This window comes from Trachypithecus francoisi, unplaced genomic scaffold (genome assembly GCF_009764315.1).
Source record: "Trachypithecus francoisi isolate TF-2019V2 unplaced genomic scaffold, Tfra_2.0 Lachesis_group4, whole genome shotgun sequence".
Lineage (NCBI taxonomy): Eukaryota > Metazoa > Chordata > Mammalia > Primates > Cercopithecidae > Trachypithecus > Trachypithecus francoisi.
In genome coordinates, this window is record NW_022681469.1 from 104,373,858 (window position 1) to 104,388,728 (window position 14,871).

General features: G+C 35.5%; 1 protein-coding gene across 2 annotated transcripts in view; it reads right to left on the reverse strand.

Moving 5' to 3' along the window:
- The window catches only part of LOC117072623 (probable C-mannosyltransferase DPY19L2), a 40,337-nt gene extending 25,727 nt beyond the window's left edge, over positions 1–14,610 (reverse strand). Inside the window, exons 1-4 of one of the 2 annotated variants that reach the window (XM_033192944.1) lie at positions 14,534–14,609; positions 11,904–11,941; positions 10,008–10,079; positions 8,049–8,095 (exon numbers count right to left, since the gene is read on the reverse strand). In XM_033192944.1, coding sequence (XP_033048835.1) covers positions 8,049–8,095; positions 10,008–10,037 — 77 coding nt within the window. In that variant the 5' untranslated portion in view covers positions 10,038–10,079; positions 11,904–11,941; positions 14,534–14,609. Of the gene's footprint in view, positions 1–8,048; positions 8,096–10,007; positions 10,080–11,839; positions 11,942–14,533 lie in introns of both variants that reach the window. The other variant, XM_033192945.1, reaches the window with a different exon arrangement.
- Positions 14,611–14,871: the final 261 nt, after the last annotated feature.

A 14,871-nucleotide genomic window follows, 5' to 3' on the forward strand; every position in this document is an offset into this window, starting at 1 on the left:
CAGTAACAGAAATTCAAAAAAGAGAGGCTAAAGTGAAAGAATAAGAGAACAACAATGCACATACATCACCCCTCCAAACGTTATAGATTTCCAGAGAGAAAAACTATATAGGAATTTTCATCTGTAATGCTCAATGCTAGAACACAAAGAAGCAATGTAAACAAAATGTTGAATGAAACCCACAAATATCTATTAACCAATCTATCCATCAAATATGAGGGCAAAATAAAGCCATTTTTCAGGTGAGAAAGCACCCAGAAAGCATGCCAATTCTACATGTCAAGGAAAAATAAATCAGTAAAATTTGAAGTCAAGTCCAAAGATTGCTGGTGTCTTTAATGTAAATGTTCAGAGATTTCTTCACAGATAAGACAACAATCTAGAAATAAATTTCAGCATAACCTGGAAGGAGAGGGTGTGTAGGCAGGGACAAGTAAAAATATTCTGACAGGTCCGTGCTGAAGCAAGCAGGTCTCTAAGTACAGAGCCTGAGTATGAATTCTGCCTCTACTACTCACTAGCTGTGTGCCTTTTGGAAAATTACTTACCTTCTTACTGGTTTCCTCATCTGTAAATAATGGGAATAACTGACTCCCTTCTCACAAGGTAGTTGTGAGGATTTACTGAGTTAATACTGGTAAGAAGCTTAAAATACTATCAGACACAGAGGAAATAATAACTGTTAGCTACTATTGGTGGTGGTAACAGGCTTTAGATGCTGATGAATTCTTAATATCAAGATGAATGTATTTGCTAATAATTTAAGAAAAACCACCAGGAAATATAGAAATGGGATATAGCTAACAATTCAGTAACTATCAAGAAAATAATTTTTGAAAAGTACGATGACTAGAAAACATAAAATCAGATGGCAGGAAGAAGTATAAACACAGCAGTTATCACAGTTAATATGAAAATGGGTTAGATTCACCAATTAGAAAATGAGTATGAGAAATTTGAACAGAAAAAATCTAACAATGAGAAATATACCTACACAAATATGTCACAAAAATGTTAAAAAAAAAAAAAAAGCATAAATACAGGTAAACCAGGCAAATCTATAAAAAGGAAAGCAGATGTGGCAATATTCATTTTCTACAAAGAAAAATTTACAGCAAAAACCACCAAGTAGGCCGGGCGTGGTGGCTCAAGCCTGTATTCCCAGCACTTTGGGAGGCCGAGACGGGCGGATCACGAGGTCAGGAGATCGAGACCATCCTGGCTAACACGGTGAAACCCCGTCTCTACTAAAAAATACAAAAGTCTAGCCGGGCGAGGTGGCGGGCGCCTGTAGTCCCAGCTACTCAGGAGGCTGAGGCAGGAGAATGGCGGGAACCCGGGAGGCGGAGCTTGCAGTGAGCTGAGATCCGGCCACTGCACTCCAGCCTGGGCAACAGAGTGAGACTCCGTCTCAAAAAAAAAAAAAAAAAAAAACCACCAAGTAAAGCAAGAATATCCTTTTTAATAATCAAAAGTACAATCCTATAATAATCATGCAATGAACAACAGCACTATCTATATAAAGCAAACACTATTAAAATTACAACACAATTTTGAAAAATTCATTTTTAATGTTGTATGTGAAGATAGCATTCTAAGAAAACAGATAAAGTAGAAAAATAGGTTGGTGTACTAGATCATTTAGAATAGCACATTAACAACACAATATAACATGTAACTTTGAATTTCCCCCAAATTAGAAATGAACATTTAAAACATCCTCATAGAGCATTTATTAAAACTGAACATCCATCTCAATAAACAGCAAGTTAATTTTAAAGGCAAATTATATAACAGAAGAAACTAGTTAGACATTTTTTAAAATTATTATTATTTTGGAGATGGAGTCTCGCTCTATTGCCAGGCTGGAGCGCAGTGGCGATCTTGGCTCACTGCAACCTCCAACTGCTGGGTTCCAGCGATTCTCCTGCCTCAGCCTCTCAAGTAGCTGGGACTACAGGAGCATGCACCACACCCGGCTAATTTTTGTATTTTTAGTAGAGATGACATTTCACTGTGTTGGCCAAGATAGTCTCAATCTCCTGACCTCGTGATCTGCCCGCCTTGGCCTCCCAAAGTGCTGGGATTACAGGCATGAGCCACTGCACCTGGCCTAAAACTAGTTAGACATTTTAAGACATTCTTCTAATTGATTTTGGATTAAATGACCAAAACTCAAATCACAGACTACACAGAAATCAACATTAATGGTAATGCTACACACAGCATGGGATACAGTGTGAATTTTCTTCAGAGAAAAAGTTATAACTTTAAATGTATTTACTAGGACACAATCATGATTGATAATAAATGATGTGAACTTTAGACACAGAAAAACAACAAAAAGTGCACAAGAAAAACTAAGGACATAAAAATATAAGCAGAGGTTAATAAAATGGAGAACAACCTTCATAAATATAATAAATAAAACCAAAAGCTGGTTTTATGAAAAATCCAAAACAGAATTACCTTGTCATGGACTACTGCAGCTGGCGACTTTCAGTTGAAGCCAATGTTCATTTACCACTTTGAAAATCCTGAGGCCTTTTTTCAGAATTACGCTAAATCTACTCTGCCTCTACTCTACACATGGAACAAGCCCGGATGACAGCACATCTGTCACAGCATGATTTACTGAATATTTTAAACCCACTCTTGAGACCCACTTCCCAGAAAAAAAGATTCCTTTCAAAATATTATTGCTCATTGACAATGCGGCTGGTCACCCAAGAGTTCTGATAGAGATAGACAAGGAGATTAAGGTTGCAGGAAAGCAGTCTGGATTAATGAGTCATTTCAACTTTCAAGTCTTATTATTCAAGAAATATATTTCATAAGGCTATAGCTGTCATAGATAGTGATTCTTCTGATGGATTTGGGTAAATTTTAAACCTCTGGAAAGGATTCACCATTCTAGATGCCATTAAGGATATTTGTGATTCAAGGATGGAGGTCAAAATACTAACATCAATAAGAGATGGGAAGCAGTTGATTCCAACTTATTTTCTACTTTATATGTTATTTTCTTAGAATGCTTTCTTCTCATATAACACTAAAAATGATTCCAACCCTCATGGGTGACTCTGAGGGGTCCAAGACTTCAGCAGAGGAAGTCACTGCAGATGTGGTGGAAACGGCAAGAGAACTAGAATTAAAAGTGGAGCCTGAAGGCGTGACTGAATTGCTGCAATTTCATGATAAAACTTGAATGGATGAGGAGTTGCTTCTTATGGATAAGCAAAGAGAGTGGTTTCTTGAGATGGAATCTACTCCTGGTGAACATGCTGTGAACATTGCTGAAATGAAAACAAAGGATTCAGAATATGACATAAACTTGGCTGATAAAGCGTGGCAGGGTTTGAGAGGACTGACTCCAATTTTGAAAGTAGTTCTACTGTGGGTAAAATGCTATCAAACAGTATTGTATGCTACCGAGAAATTTTTCATGAAAGGAAGAGTCAATCAATGTGGCAAACTTCATTGTTGTCTTATTTTAAGAAATTGCCACAGCCACCTGATCAGTCAGAAGCTATCACCATTGAAGCAAGACCTCCTACCAGCAGAAAGATTACAACTCTAATGTACATGTCAGGATAGACATTATCCAAAAAACAAAAGTTAATTAGTGTTGGCAAGAATGTAGAGAAATTGAAATCCTTGCACAGGTGGAATTGCAAATGGTGCACCTGCTATGGAATACAGGATGGAAGTTCACCAAAGAAATCTTTAAAAAATTAAAAGTAGAACTACCATAAAATCCAGTAATCTCACTTCTAGGTATTTATCCAAAAGAGTTGAAATCAAAATCTCAATGCAATATTAGCACTCTCATGTTCACTGCAGTGCTATTCATAGTAATCAAGATGTGGAAACCAACTAAATGTCCATCAACAGATGAATAATGAAAACGCAGCATATACAAACAATGGAATATTGTTCAGCCTAAAAAAAAAGAAGGAAATTCTTCAATGTGAGACAGCATGGATGAACCTGAAGGGCGTTATGCTAACTGAAATAAGCCAATCCCACAAGATATATAATGCACAATTCCACTTATATGAGGTATCTAAAATAGACAACGTCATAGAGTCAAAGAGTGGAATGGTGTCACCAGGAGCTGGAATGAGGGAAAATGGGGAGTTACTAATCAACAGGCTTAAAGTTTCAGTTAAGCCAGATGAATAAGTTCGAGAGATCGACTATAGAATGTTATACTTAGAGTCCACAATACTGTATTATACAGCTAAAAAATTAAGAGAGTAGATCACATGTTAAGCGTTTTTACCACAATTTTAAAAACAAGTGTAGTTATTAATAAGGAGAAAAAATATATAATAATACCCCAAATATTTTTAAAGCCATTTTAAAAAATTTAATATTTTTTACTGCTTTATTGAGTTACAATTCACACATTATACACTTTCAACATCTATTTTTAATTTTTAAAATTATCCTGGTTTATACGAACCAAAAGAAAACTTTCCTATTTATTTATTTATTTTGAAATTGAGTCTCACTCTGTCGCCCAGACTGGAGTGCAGTGGCGTCATCTTGGCTCACTGCAACCTCCACCTCCCGGGTTCACGCCATTCTCCTGCCTCAGCCTCCTGAGTAGCTGGGACTACAGGTGCCCACCACCACGCCCAGCTAATTTTTTGTATTTTTAGTAGAGATGGGGTTTCACCGTGTTAGAGAGGATGGCCTTAATCTCCTGACCTCGTGATCTACCTACCTCGGCCTCCCAAAATGCTGGGATGTGTGAGCCGCCGTGCCTGGCCAAGGAAACTTTCTTAATGAAATAAAGGCTATCAATGATATACTAACAGCAAATGAAACAGTGAGACAATAAAGGCATTCTTCACTTTAGAGTCAGAAGTAAAATAAGAGCAAGCCCATTATCACAGCAATTCAAAGTTGTTCTGGAAGTTCTAGCTAATACACAAGACAAGAAAATAGAGAAGTATAAATATTAAAAAGCTATTACTATTTGTAGATTATATGATAACCTGCCTAGAAAATCTAGAGCATCAATGGAAAAACTATTAGAACCAGAAAGAAAGTTTGGTAATGTGGCTAGATACAAATGTGTTGCCAAAAACAGAAAAAAAAAAAAAAGAGTAAAGCAGCTTTCCTATAAACTAAGATATCAATATAAGAGACAATCTAAAATAGACTCAAATACAATGAGAATTGATAAGTGATAAAAACTGACATTTGGAAAAAAGATTTATGCAATACTGTGTTGGGACAATACCTCATTAGAGAGGGGAAAAGGTAGACTCCTCTATGTCACTATACCACAAAATTAATGCAAGAATAATTAATTACCTATATGTAAATAGCAAATTATGAAAGAATATATGAAAAAATATTTTAATGTTTTTGGTGTAGGGAAGTGTTTCTAAGCAACATATGAACCCAGAAAAAATTATATAATGGTGATTGTACAGAAATTTCAAAGTTCTACAAAGCAGAGACCATAAATGAACTATAAGTTGACATCTTGGAAGAAACTATGTAATACACATAAAAGACAAAATGTTATGTCTATGGAAAAAGCAAAAACATAACACATGGCCGGGCACGGTGGTTCATGCCTGCAATCCCAGCACTTCGGGAGGCCGAGGTGACCAGATCACTTGAGGTCAGGAGTTCGAGACCAGCCTGGCCAACATGGCAAAGCCCTGTCTCTACTAAAAGTACAAAAATTAGCTGGGTGTGGTGACGGGCACCTGTTATCCCAGCTACTCCAGAGGCTGAGGCAGGAGAATCGCTTGAACCCAGGAGGCAGAGGTTGCAGTGAGCCAAGATTGTGCCACTGCATACACAGCAGTGAGACAAAAAAAAAAAGAAAGAAAAACCCACAAAACAACTTTTAGAGGTCAAAAAGAAACAGTTAATAAACACATGAAAAGCTGCAAAACTCCACTGACAAAGAATTTATACAATAAAATGAACTGTTTTTAACCTATCAGAAAAAATTAAAAGCTTTCTAACGATGTTGGTGGAGGTGCAGGGAAATGGACACTCTCATCAGTATTATTTCTCAGTATTTATCAAATTCTAACATATGCAAGCCTCATAATCAGCAGTCCAAATTCAAATATTTTATACTATAGAAATACTTAGAATAAGTGTACCAAGATACAGAAACGAGGATGTCCAATCCTCACAACACTGGGCTTTTTTATGACAAAAGTTATATATAATCTAAACTTTCATTGATATGGGAAAGGCTAACCACATGGCAGTCACGCATGATGGTCAACAATAAAATCCTAATACCATTATAAAGTATAATGAAGATCAAGGCAGAGGCCCAAGACACACTATTAAATACAAGTAACAAGCTGCAGATAAGAAGAATAGTACAATTCTATTTTTAAAAAATACTGTGTTTCTATATGTGTTTTCTAAAACAAAACATACAAAGCTACTTACAATTAGCACCCGGAGAAGCAGACCTAAGAGAAGGGAGTATTCCCTGTCTTTTTGATACACTGGTTTTTCAGAATGTATTACTACTAGCCCCTGCTATTATTATTTTTGCGATTTAACCCAGAACCCTCTGCCCATACACAATAGGCCTGTCACTTTCAAACATGTAATCAATACATAAGACTGCCATATTCTGAGTAATTATCTTCCATCCACTGGCTCCTGCGAGTCTGTCGCTTCCACATTACACCCTCTGCAATATATGAAGACAGTTGCCACATACCCGTCAATCTTCTATTATCCAATTAAATATCCCAAGTCCCTTCATGCACTCCTTATGGGAATAGTGTCCAGGGTTTGCCATTCATTCTTTTTTAGAATGCCAAGACACATTTTCCTGGGCTCCTTCTGTCCAGAACAATATAGAATGGGTCTATCATCCCCTTTATTTTGCAAACAATTTCAACAGATGCACCTAGGAGCTTAATTAGCTCTTCTCATAACCATACACAGCTATTTATTAAAAATACAAGCATGGAGTATGGGGTTTATGGAAATTCTCTCTACTGTCTTCACAATTTTTCTGTAAATCTAAAACTATTCTATAATGTAGAAGTCACAAAATAAAATCAAATATTCTATTTACAAATATAAAATGTAACTTGAAAACTACTATTAGGTACTATGCTCACTACCTGGGTACAATATACCCATGTAACAAGCCTGTACATGTGCCCCCTGTATCTAAAATAAAAGTTGAACATTAAAAAACATGTCATTTGAGATATTTCCCTCAGAAGGAAATTTTCTTCACAATTTACTTCTTGAGTCCTGTAGCAATTTACTTATGTGTGACTGATACGATACATTTTGCTGGCATCTGCCTATGCTAGTGACATTACTAAAACCATCCAAAAATGTTCTACAATAAATATTTTTAACAATAAGTTTAGAAGAAAATTCATAAATATTCAGGAACACAAATAATTATATCCCCTCTGAAAGTTAAAAAAGAAAGAAAAATAAAAGCCTGACCAACATGGTGAAACCCCCTCTCTACAAAAAAATACAAAAATTAGCTGGGCATGGTGATGCACACCTGTAGTCCCAGTTGCTTGGCAGAGCTGAGATGAGATGATCGCTTCAGCCCAGGATGTCCAGGCTGCAGTGAGCAGAGATCGTGCCATTGCACTCCAGCCTGGGTGACAGAGCAAGGCTCTGTCGAAAGAAGAGAGAAGAGAGGAGGAGAGGGGAGGAGAAGGGAGGAGAGGGGAGGAGAGGGCAGGAGAGGAGAGGAGAGGAGAGAAGGAAGGGAGGAATTCCAAAAATAAATCTTTAGCTTACTGACTTTAAACTCTAATGATATATTATAATTTATCAATTTAAACTTTGAGTTAGTTCACAAATATAAACATCTCCAAAACAAGTCCAAATACATATAAGAAATCTGTAAGAATAATATTTTTAGGAAAACATTTAAGTTTGGTTCATATCTCCTTCCTTAATCATAATGCTAAAGTTTAATGCATATTCATTTGAAAAATTAATGTTATAGTAAGTTATTTAATAATTGAATACAGTATGTTTTAAAACAATGATGATATAATTACCTTAGATAAATGTTTGTAGCTAAAACACACGAAATATCACAAACAGTCTGTGAATAGAATCAAATCAATGAAACTTTTCTAAGGAATACTGCAATATTTAAAGAAAGAAATTGATTCATTAATGTAAACACTCCACCAAGGAAAGAAGTATTTTTTAATGTTTAAGAGAGTCCTCAGGAACGGGACCGTCATACTATATATGCCTTCCTTTTCTCCTTCCGAGAAGTGACTTCACATGATTGAAAACTAAATGACCATCAGAAGCATCCTTGGGGTGAAAAATAAGCCACAGTAGGACAAATAAAGACTGAGGGGTTTATAAGAAAGCAGAAAGGAAGGAATGAAACTTGGCTGGCTGCAGGGATGAGAGAGAGAGAGAGTGTGTGAGACAGAGAGAGAGAGTGTGTGTGTGTGTGTCTGTGTGTGTGTGAGAATGTGTGTGTGTGTATGAAACTTGGCCGGCTACAGGGATTAGTGTGTGTGTGTAAGTGTGTATGTGTGTATGAAACTTGGCTGGCTGCAGGGATGAGTGTGTGTGTGCACGCACATTTGAGTATGTGTGTGTGAAACTTGGCTAGCTGCAGGGATGTTTGTGTGTGTGTGCGTGTGCATGTGTGTGTGTATGAAACGTGGGTGGCTGCAGGGATGTGTGCATGTGTTTGTGTGTGTGTGTACGCACATGCCCCTGTTAGCGCACATGCATAGTTCAGGATGTGGTGTGTTTGGAGACTAGTAACGTATTTTTAAGTCTTGGATCTTAATTTTTTTAAATAAATGTAGCAGTTGCGGATCTAGCTATCAGTTTCTCTCATATTGGCTGACTCTCTGCTGAATAGTTAATTCATGCACTGGCCCCTCGAAGTGGAGCCTTATAAGAATAACTTGACATTTTGACTTGATGGAAAAGAAACAGGTCAGTGAGAAAATCTTCATTCTAAGCCAGCATGGGCCGAAAGGATGCAGGGCAGTAAACCTGCTCACATTTTACTCATTCCTCCTTGTTTCCTTTATCTTGACTCTTTCCATGTGGTCACCAGGGAACTAGATCAAGGGTAAAACAACAGAGATGTTGAGGGAGATACCTTTCCCACTCTTAAATTATTCACATCTATGTGTAAACAAAGGAGTGAGAAGTGTGGCAACTAAAACTACATACAGAAGATATGCAATTTGACTTTAAATACAGAAAACTCCTTTCAACAAGAACACAACTGGTATGGTGGTAGGGAAATCGCATTATTGTTATCTGCTTAAAAGTATAAAATAAATACAGGCTGGCTTAAGACTAGATAGCTTGTAAATAATATAAATAAAGATGGCTCAAGACTGCTAAGAAAAAAAAAAAACCCACTGTCTTTAACCATGCTTTTAGATAAACTCTACCCAGACCAAGAAAACCTGCCACTGGTATTTTGAAGATTATTTCTTTCATTGAGATGTTCTTTTCTTCTGTCATGGAAACAGTGAACATGTAGAAAAATATTTTTAAATTAGCTATACAAATTTCTTCTACTCAGGCCCACTCAAAAAGACTTCACTGTGCTTTGTATCTGAAAGATACTAATGTTGTTGTCAAGGACTTTTCTTTCATAGCACCTATAAAAATTTTAATTCTTTAGACATTTGTGCGATTATTTGCTTCACGTTTGCACCCCCACCCCCAATAATCCAGGACTGTAAGTTCCAAGACAGGAGTGGCCACATCTTATTTGTTCGGGTGTACCTTCAATGTTAATGTAGTCTTTGATACACAGCTGGTGACTGGTATGTATCTTTTGAAAGAAAAAATAAGAATACCTTTTATCATGGCTTTTTATAAAAAGATCAATAATGAAAGATCTAAATAAAAAGCAAACTTTTAGAAAGAGTTCATCCTAAAAATAACATAGAATTCTGAGCAATTTGCATTATTATAGTCCTTATATTGATGCCAAAAACAAATAATTTGTTTAAAAATACCTTTTTAAAGATAACACATGTAATCACCATAACAACTGGAAGCAATAATGTCTTTGTGTATCTCAGCGGAGTCTGAAATATACCAAATTATTCAAAATAGTTACTTACGAATTTTACATTAAATTAGTAAACATCTATGTCAAACTAAGTGCCATGATAACATTCCTTAAAAGTAAAAGGTAAAATTTCCTTGTCACCAGCAGTATATATATTTATTGTCTTCCATGCCTTAATAAAATAAATAAAATTACAAAAATACTTATAAAAAGTATTCCAAAATTTTAATGATAAATTTCTTATTTTAATAAAACTAGAATTGCTATATCTATTTTTTTCTTTTCTTTTTTTTTTATTTACATAATACTAAGTTTTAAAATGTGTGTTTACCGATCCCTGGGTCCTACATTGTAATTTTCTGTACTACATAGCTCCATTATTTTCATTAGTGAAACTAGAGCTAACGAGAAAGAAAGCTAACCAAAGTTAATTACTAAAACTATGAATAAATACAGAAATAACATTGGCTAACTAATTCTGATGACCTGTTATTGTGATAAGGAGTAATTTATCATGTAACTAAATTACACATTTCTTAAAAGCTAGAAACCAGTTCATTTTCCTCTTTATCGTGCTATAGCAAACTGCCTCACAGATAACTAGTGGTCAATAATAGTTTTTGAATGAATGGATGACTGGTTGGATGGATAAGAGAAGAATGTAACATTTTATTATTTACCACTAATTCAGAATTCATAATGATTACACAAGGAATAATCAATCCAGTAGCAACTTTGTTATGTTCTATGAAAAAAATTAAGCTTCAGATAGAGGAAAGAGCCCTGGATTGAGAGTTCTAGAATCTATTAGAATCCATGATCTGATCTTGGCTTGTGTGTGCTTTAGGCAAATCTTTTAAGCTTTTCTTTGTCTGCAAATAAAGAACTTTATGGCATGGTCTCTAAGAGCCCTTCCTGATCTTGTGTTCCATGATTCTATAAAGAAGCCAATTTTTTTTTTTTTGATACAGAGTCTCACTCTGTCACCCAGGTTGGAGTGCATTGGCATGATCTCAGCTCACTGCAATCTCCGCCTCCTGGGTTCAAGCAATTCTTCTGTCTCAGCCTCCTACTCAGGCTGGGACTACAGGCATGCACCAACATGCCTGGTTAATTTCTGTATTTTTAGTAGAGATGGAGTTACCACCATGTTGGCCAGGCTGGTCTCAAACTCCTGACCTCAAGTGATCCAACCGCCTTGGCCTCCCAAAGTGCTGAGATTACAGGGATGAACCACCATGTCCAGTCTATATTTTAAAGTTTTATAACATGAACTTTTTAAAAAGAATACCTTGCATTTGTATAATTTAAAATGACTTTTTATATGTTCATTAAAACTCAACAGTAGCATACCTTTCTTGGTAACACCTTGTTAAAAATGTTATAATATTTGGGGTGTTAACTGTAATAAAACTGAATTTCTTAAAAACAGAAACAAGAATTGAGACTTTTTCCTGAATGGTCCCATATTTCCTATTGGCCTAGATTATTGAAAGTAATTGATTTGTAATAATAGTAATTATTATGGGTCATATTGTATGTTAAACACTCTCTCAGATTATCTCATTTAACCATCATCAATAACTCTATAAGATAGAGGCTACCTTTTTTTTTTAACAGACAAAAAAACAAGTGAGGAGGGTAGATTAGCAAAAGTTACAGTAATAAAAAAAATATAAAATAAGTTGACTGTTTCTGAGTAAAAATTTTGAGTTTCAGATTAAAACTAGAGCAAAAACTCCTACTAGTAGAGAAGGAGAAAAGAAACATTCATACCGCTTTTTCCATGAAGTCAAATTCAGGAGCACAGGTGTATATTAAAGTATCAAAATCTGTATACCTTAAGATTCTGGCTGCTATAAGATCACTCAGGCGAATCTGGGAGAAAATAAAGTAAAATGAATTAAAATTACACAAATGAGTATAGCCTATAGCCAGTATTACTTTATTGATGTAAGAATAACAAAGTTTATAGAGCAGATAAATCCAATGTATTTAGACATCCCTCTAAGAAAACAAAAAACTACAGTGAACCAAACATACGATGTGCTGACTTCTCAAGATAACTGAAAATAGAGAAATATCATGAAAAATGAAAAGTAGAAGACAGAAAAAAATAGAATATGATAAAGAGTGAGCTAAAATAAATATCTGCTGAGAAGAAACCATCATGTAGTTAATTACACTTTATAATATGACAATTTATGATGAAAAACTATTTTACTTAACCTCTTTCAACATACATTGTAGGTCATAAGCTTTCTGTGCACTGTCATTTTCTTTTTTTTTTTTTTTTTTTTTTTTTGAGGCGGAGTCTCGCTCTGTCGCCCGGACTGGAGTGCAGTGGCCAGTTTTCAGCTCACTGCAAGCTCCGCCTCCCGGGTTCACGCCATTCTCCTGCCTCAGCCTCCCGAGTAGCTGGGACTACAGGCGCCCGCCACCTCGCCCGGCTAGTTTTTGTATTTTTAGTAGAGACGGGGTTTCACCGTGTTAGCCAGGATGGTCTCGATCTCCTGACCTCGTGATCCGCCCGTCTCGGCCTCCCAAGTGCTGGGATTACAGGCTTGAGCCACCGCGCCCGGCCGCACTGTCATTTTCACAAAGCCTCACAGACTGATTACAATATTTGGTACTTCTTGATGTTTTACAGACATATATTCAAACCATTGAATATGAGACCTGATCCTCATAAGAATTACAACAATTATACATACTACTCTGATCTTTGACTTAGCTGTTTGATCTCCAAGGCTAAAAATAGATACCAACAACCAAACCCAATGCAGAACTTCTATTTTTCTATTGATTATTTACAACCTCCTCTTGGTGAGACAATTATTTTTCCATAGCATCCTCAGAAGGCCAGAAAAAGGAAAATATTTGGCAAGTAAACTTTTAATTCAAATTATTTTATAGGGATAGGAATTATTTTATAACAAGTTTGATGATTATCAGTGGTTTTCATTCAATTAATTTAACCAAACCACTATAATTTCAGGTCTTCCTCATAACTGTCACATAAAGGAAGTCACTCAGGACTACCAAGGAAGTGTGTTTGTATTTTTTTTTTTTTGAATTTGTACAGCAGGCGTGGTGGTTCACACCTGTAATCCCAGCACTTTGGGAGGCCAAAGCAGGCAGATCGCTTGAGGTCAGGAGTTTGAGACCAGGCTGGCCAACATGCTGGAGCCCCATCTCTACTAATAATATAAAAATTAGCCGGGCGTCGTGGCACGTGCCTATAATCTCAGCTACTCAGGAAGCTGAGGTACGAGAATCGCTTGAGCCCAGGAGGTGGAGGCTGCAGTGACCCAGGATTGGCCACTGCACTCCAGCCTGGGTGACGGAGTGAGACTGTGTTTCAAAAAAAAAAAGATTTGTAAAGAGCTGGGGGTCAATGTGAAGTAAGAAAGAAACATAATCATGAACAAACTTAACAGATAAATAAATAACTTAAAAAGTCTAAATAAAGTTTATCATAAGACATACACAATAAAGTTAAAAACAATAAAAAGGAAAGAACGGGGAAATGTGTCAGACATACCAGAGAACAGCAGCAACAAATAAACTAATAAACCACCATGCAAAGCTAGCAATAAATGACAAATAAATGCTTACACTTAGAAATTTTATTTAATATAAACATGTTGCATGTTATATTGCATAGAGATAGCATTTGACCTTTTAGAGAAGTAATACTATAACCCCTTGCCAAAGTACATAATTTCAGCATCAAACAGGGCCCTAATTGGATAGTATTAAATGAGGTAAATTTCAAAATTGATTATTGTATGATATACTCATGTATGCTTATTTCTAAACAGAAAGCGCTAGAAATAAAAAGTAGATCATGCATTGTTTTCTATTCCCTAAACCAGTTAGTTAAGTAGGGACTTAGGCCTTGAAGAGGGCTACTCTTTAAGACATTAACAAACAGAAATACCACATGAGAGATAAACGCTCTTCATGTATTTCCTAGAAAATAAAAAGGTCAAAATTTTTTAACATTTTCTTTTTATATAACAAGAAAGGCCTTAAAACATCATACATTGATTTTAGTCCATAGTTATAAATAAATAAAACAATACTGAGATTTTAAGAGTTCTGTGTTTTCAAAGCTGAGGACAGTCTCCCATATGTTAACATCTGCAATAAATGGATAACTTATGATGTAAACAACTAATTATTTGTATTTTTACTGAAATATAAACAAATAACTACTTAACAAACTATTAGTATTTTTTTCCTAAAAGGCCAAGTCAGCATTGATGAATATTCTTTCTTTTTAGTGGGATGCAAAGCTCACTGAACTGCAAGATTTTATTATTGACTCTGCCAGTAACTCATCTAAAGACCTTAAAGAAGACATTTAACCTCTGTAAAATGAAGAGGTAAGAATAGATGGTTTCAAAGTTTTCATTAAGCTGCATATTTATAAGAACTTTTATGTTTTAACTAAAAAGTACTTACGTGGTCTGAAACGCCTAAGATTTTAGATGTCAGAAATTTCAAAATGATTGTTCCAAACCACCAGGCACTACCTTGAATTAGCTAGAAAATAAAATAGAAGTCCAGTATTTAAAACTACAAATCACCCAGTTAAAGTATTCAATTATATCATAAATGACATATAAAAATTTTAATTATGTGAGGTATAAATGGTGAGGTTTTTTTAAAAAGTTCCTTTAGAAAATCTTGTTTAAAAGCAAAGAATTAAAACTGATGACACTGGTATAAAATATATATAGCAACACTAGAATTCTACATATCCTAAATCTTTTTTTTTTTTTTTGTCTTAAGGAGTGAAA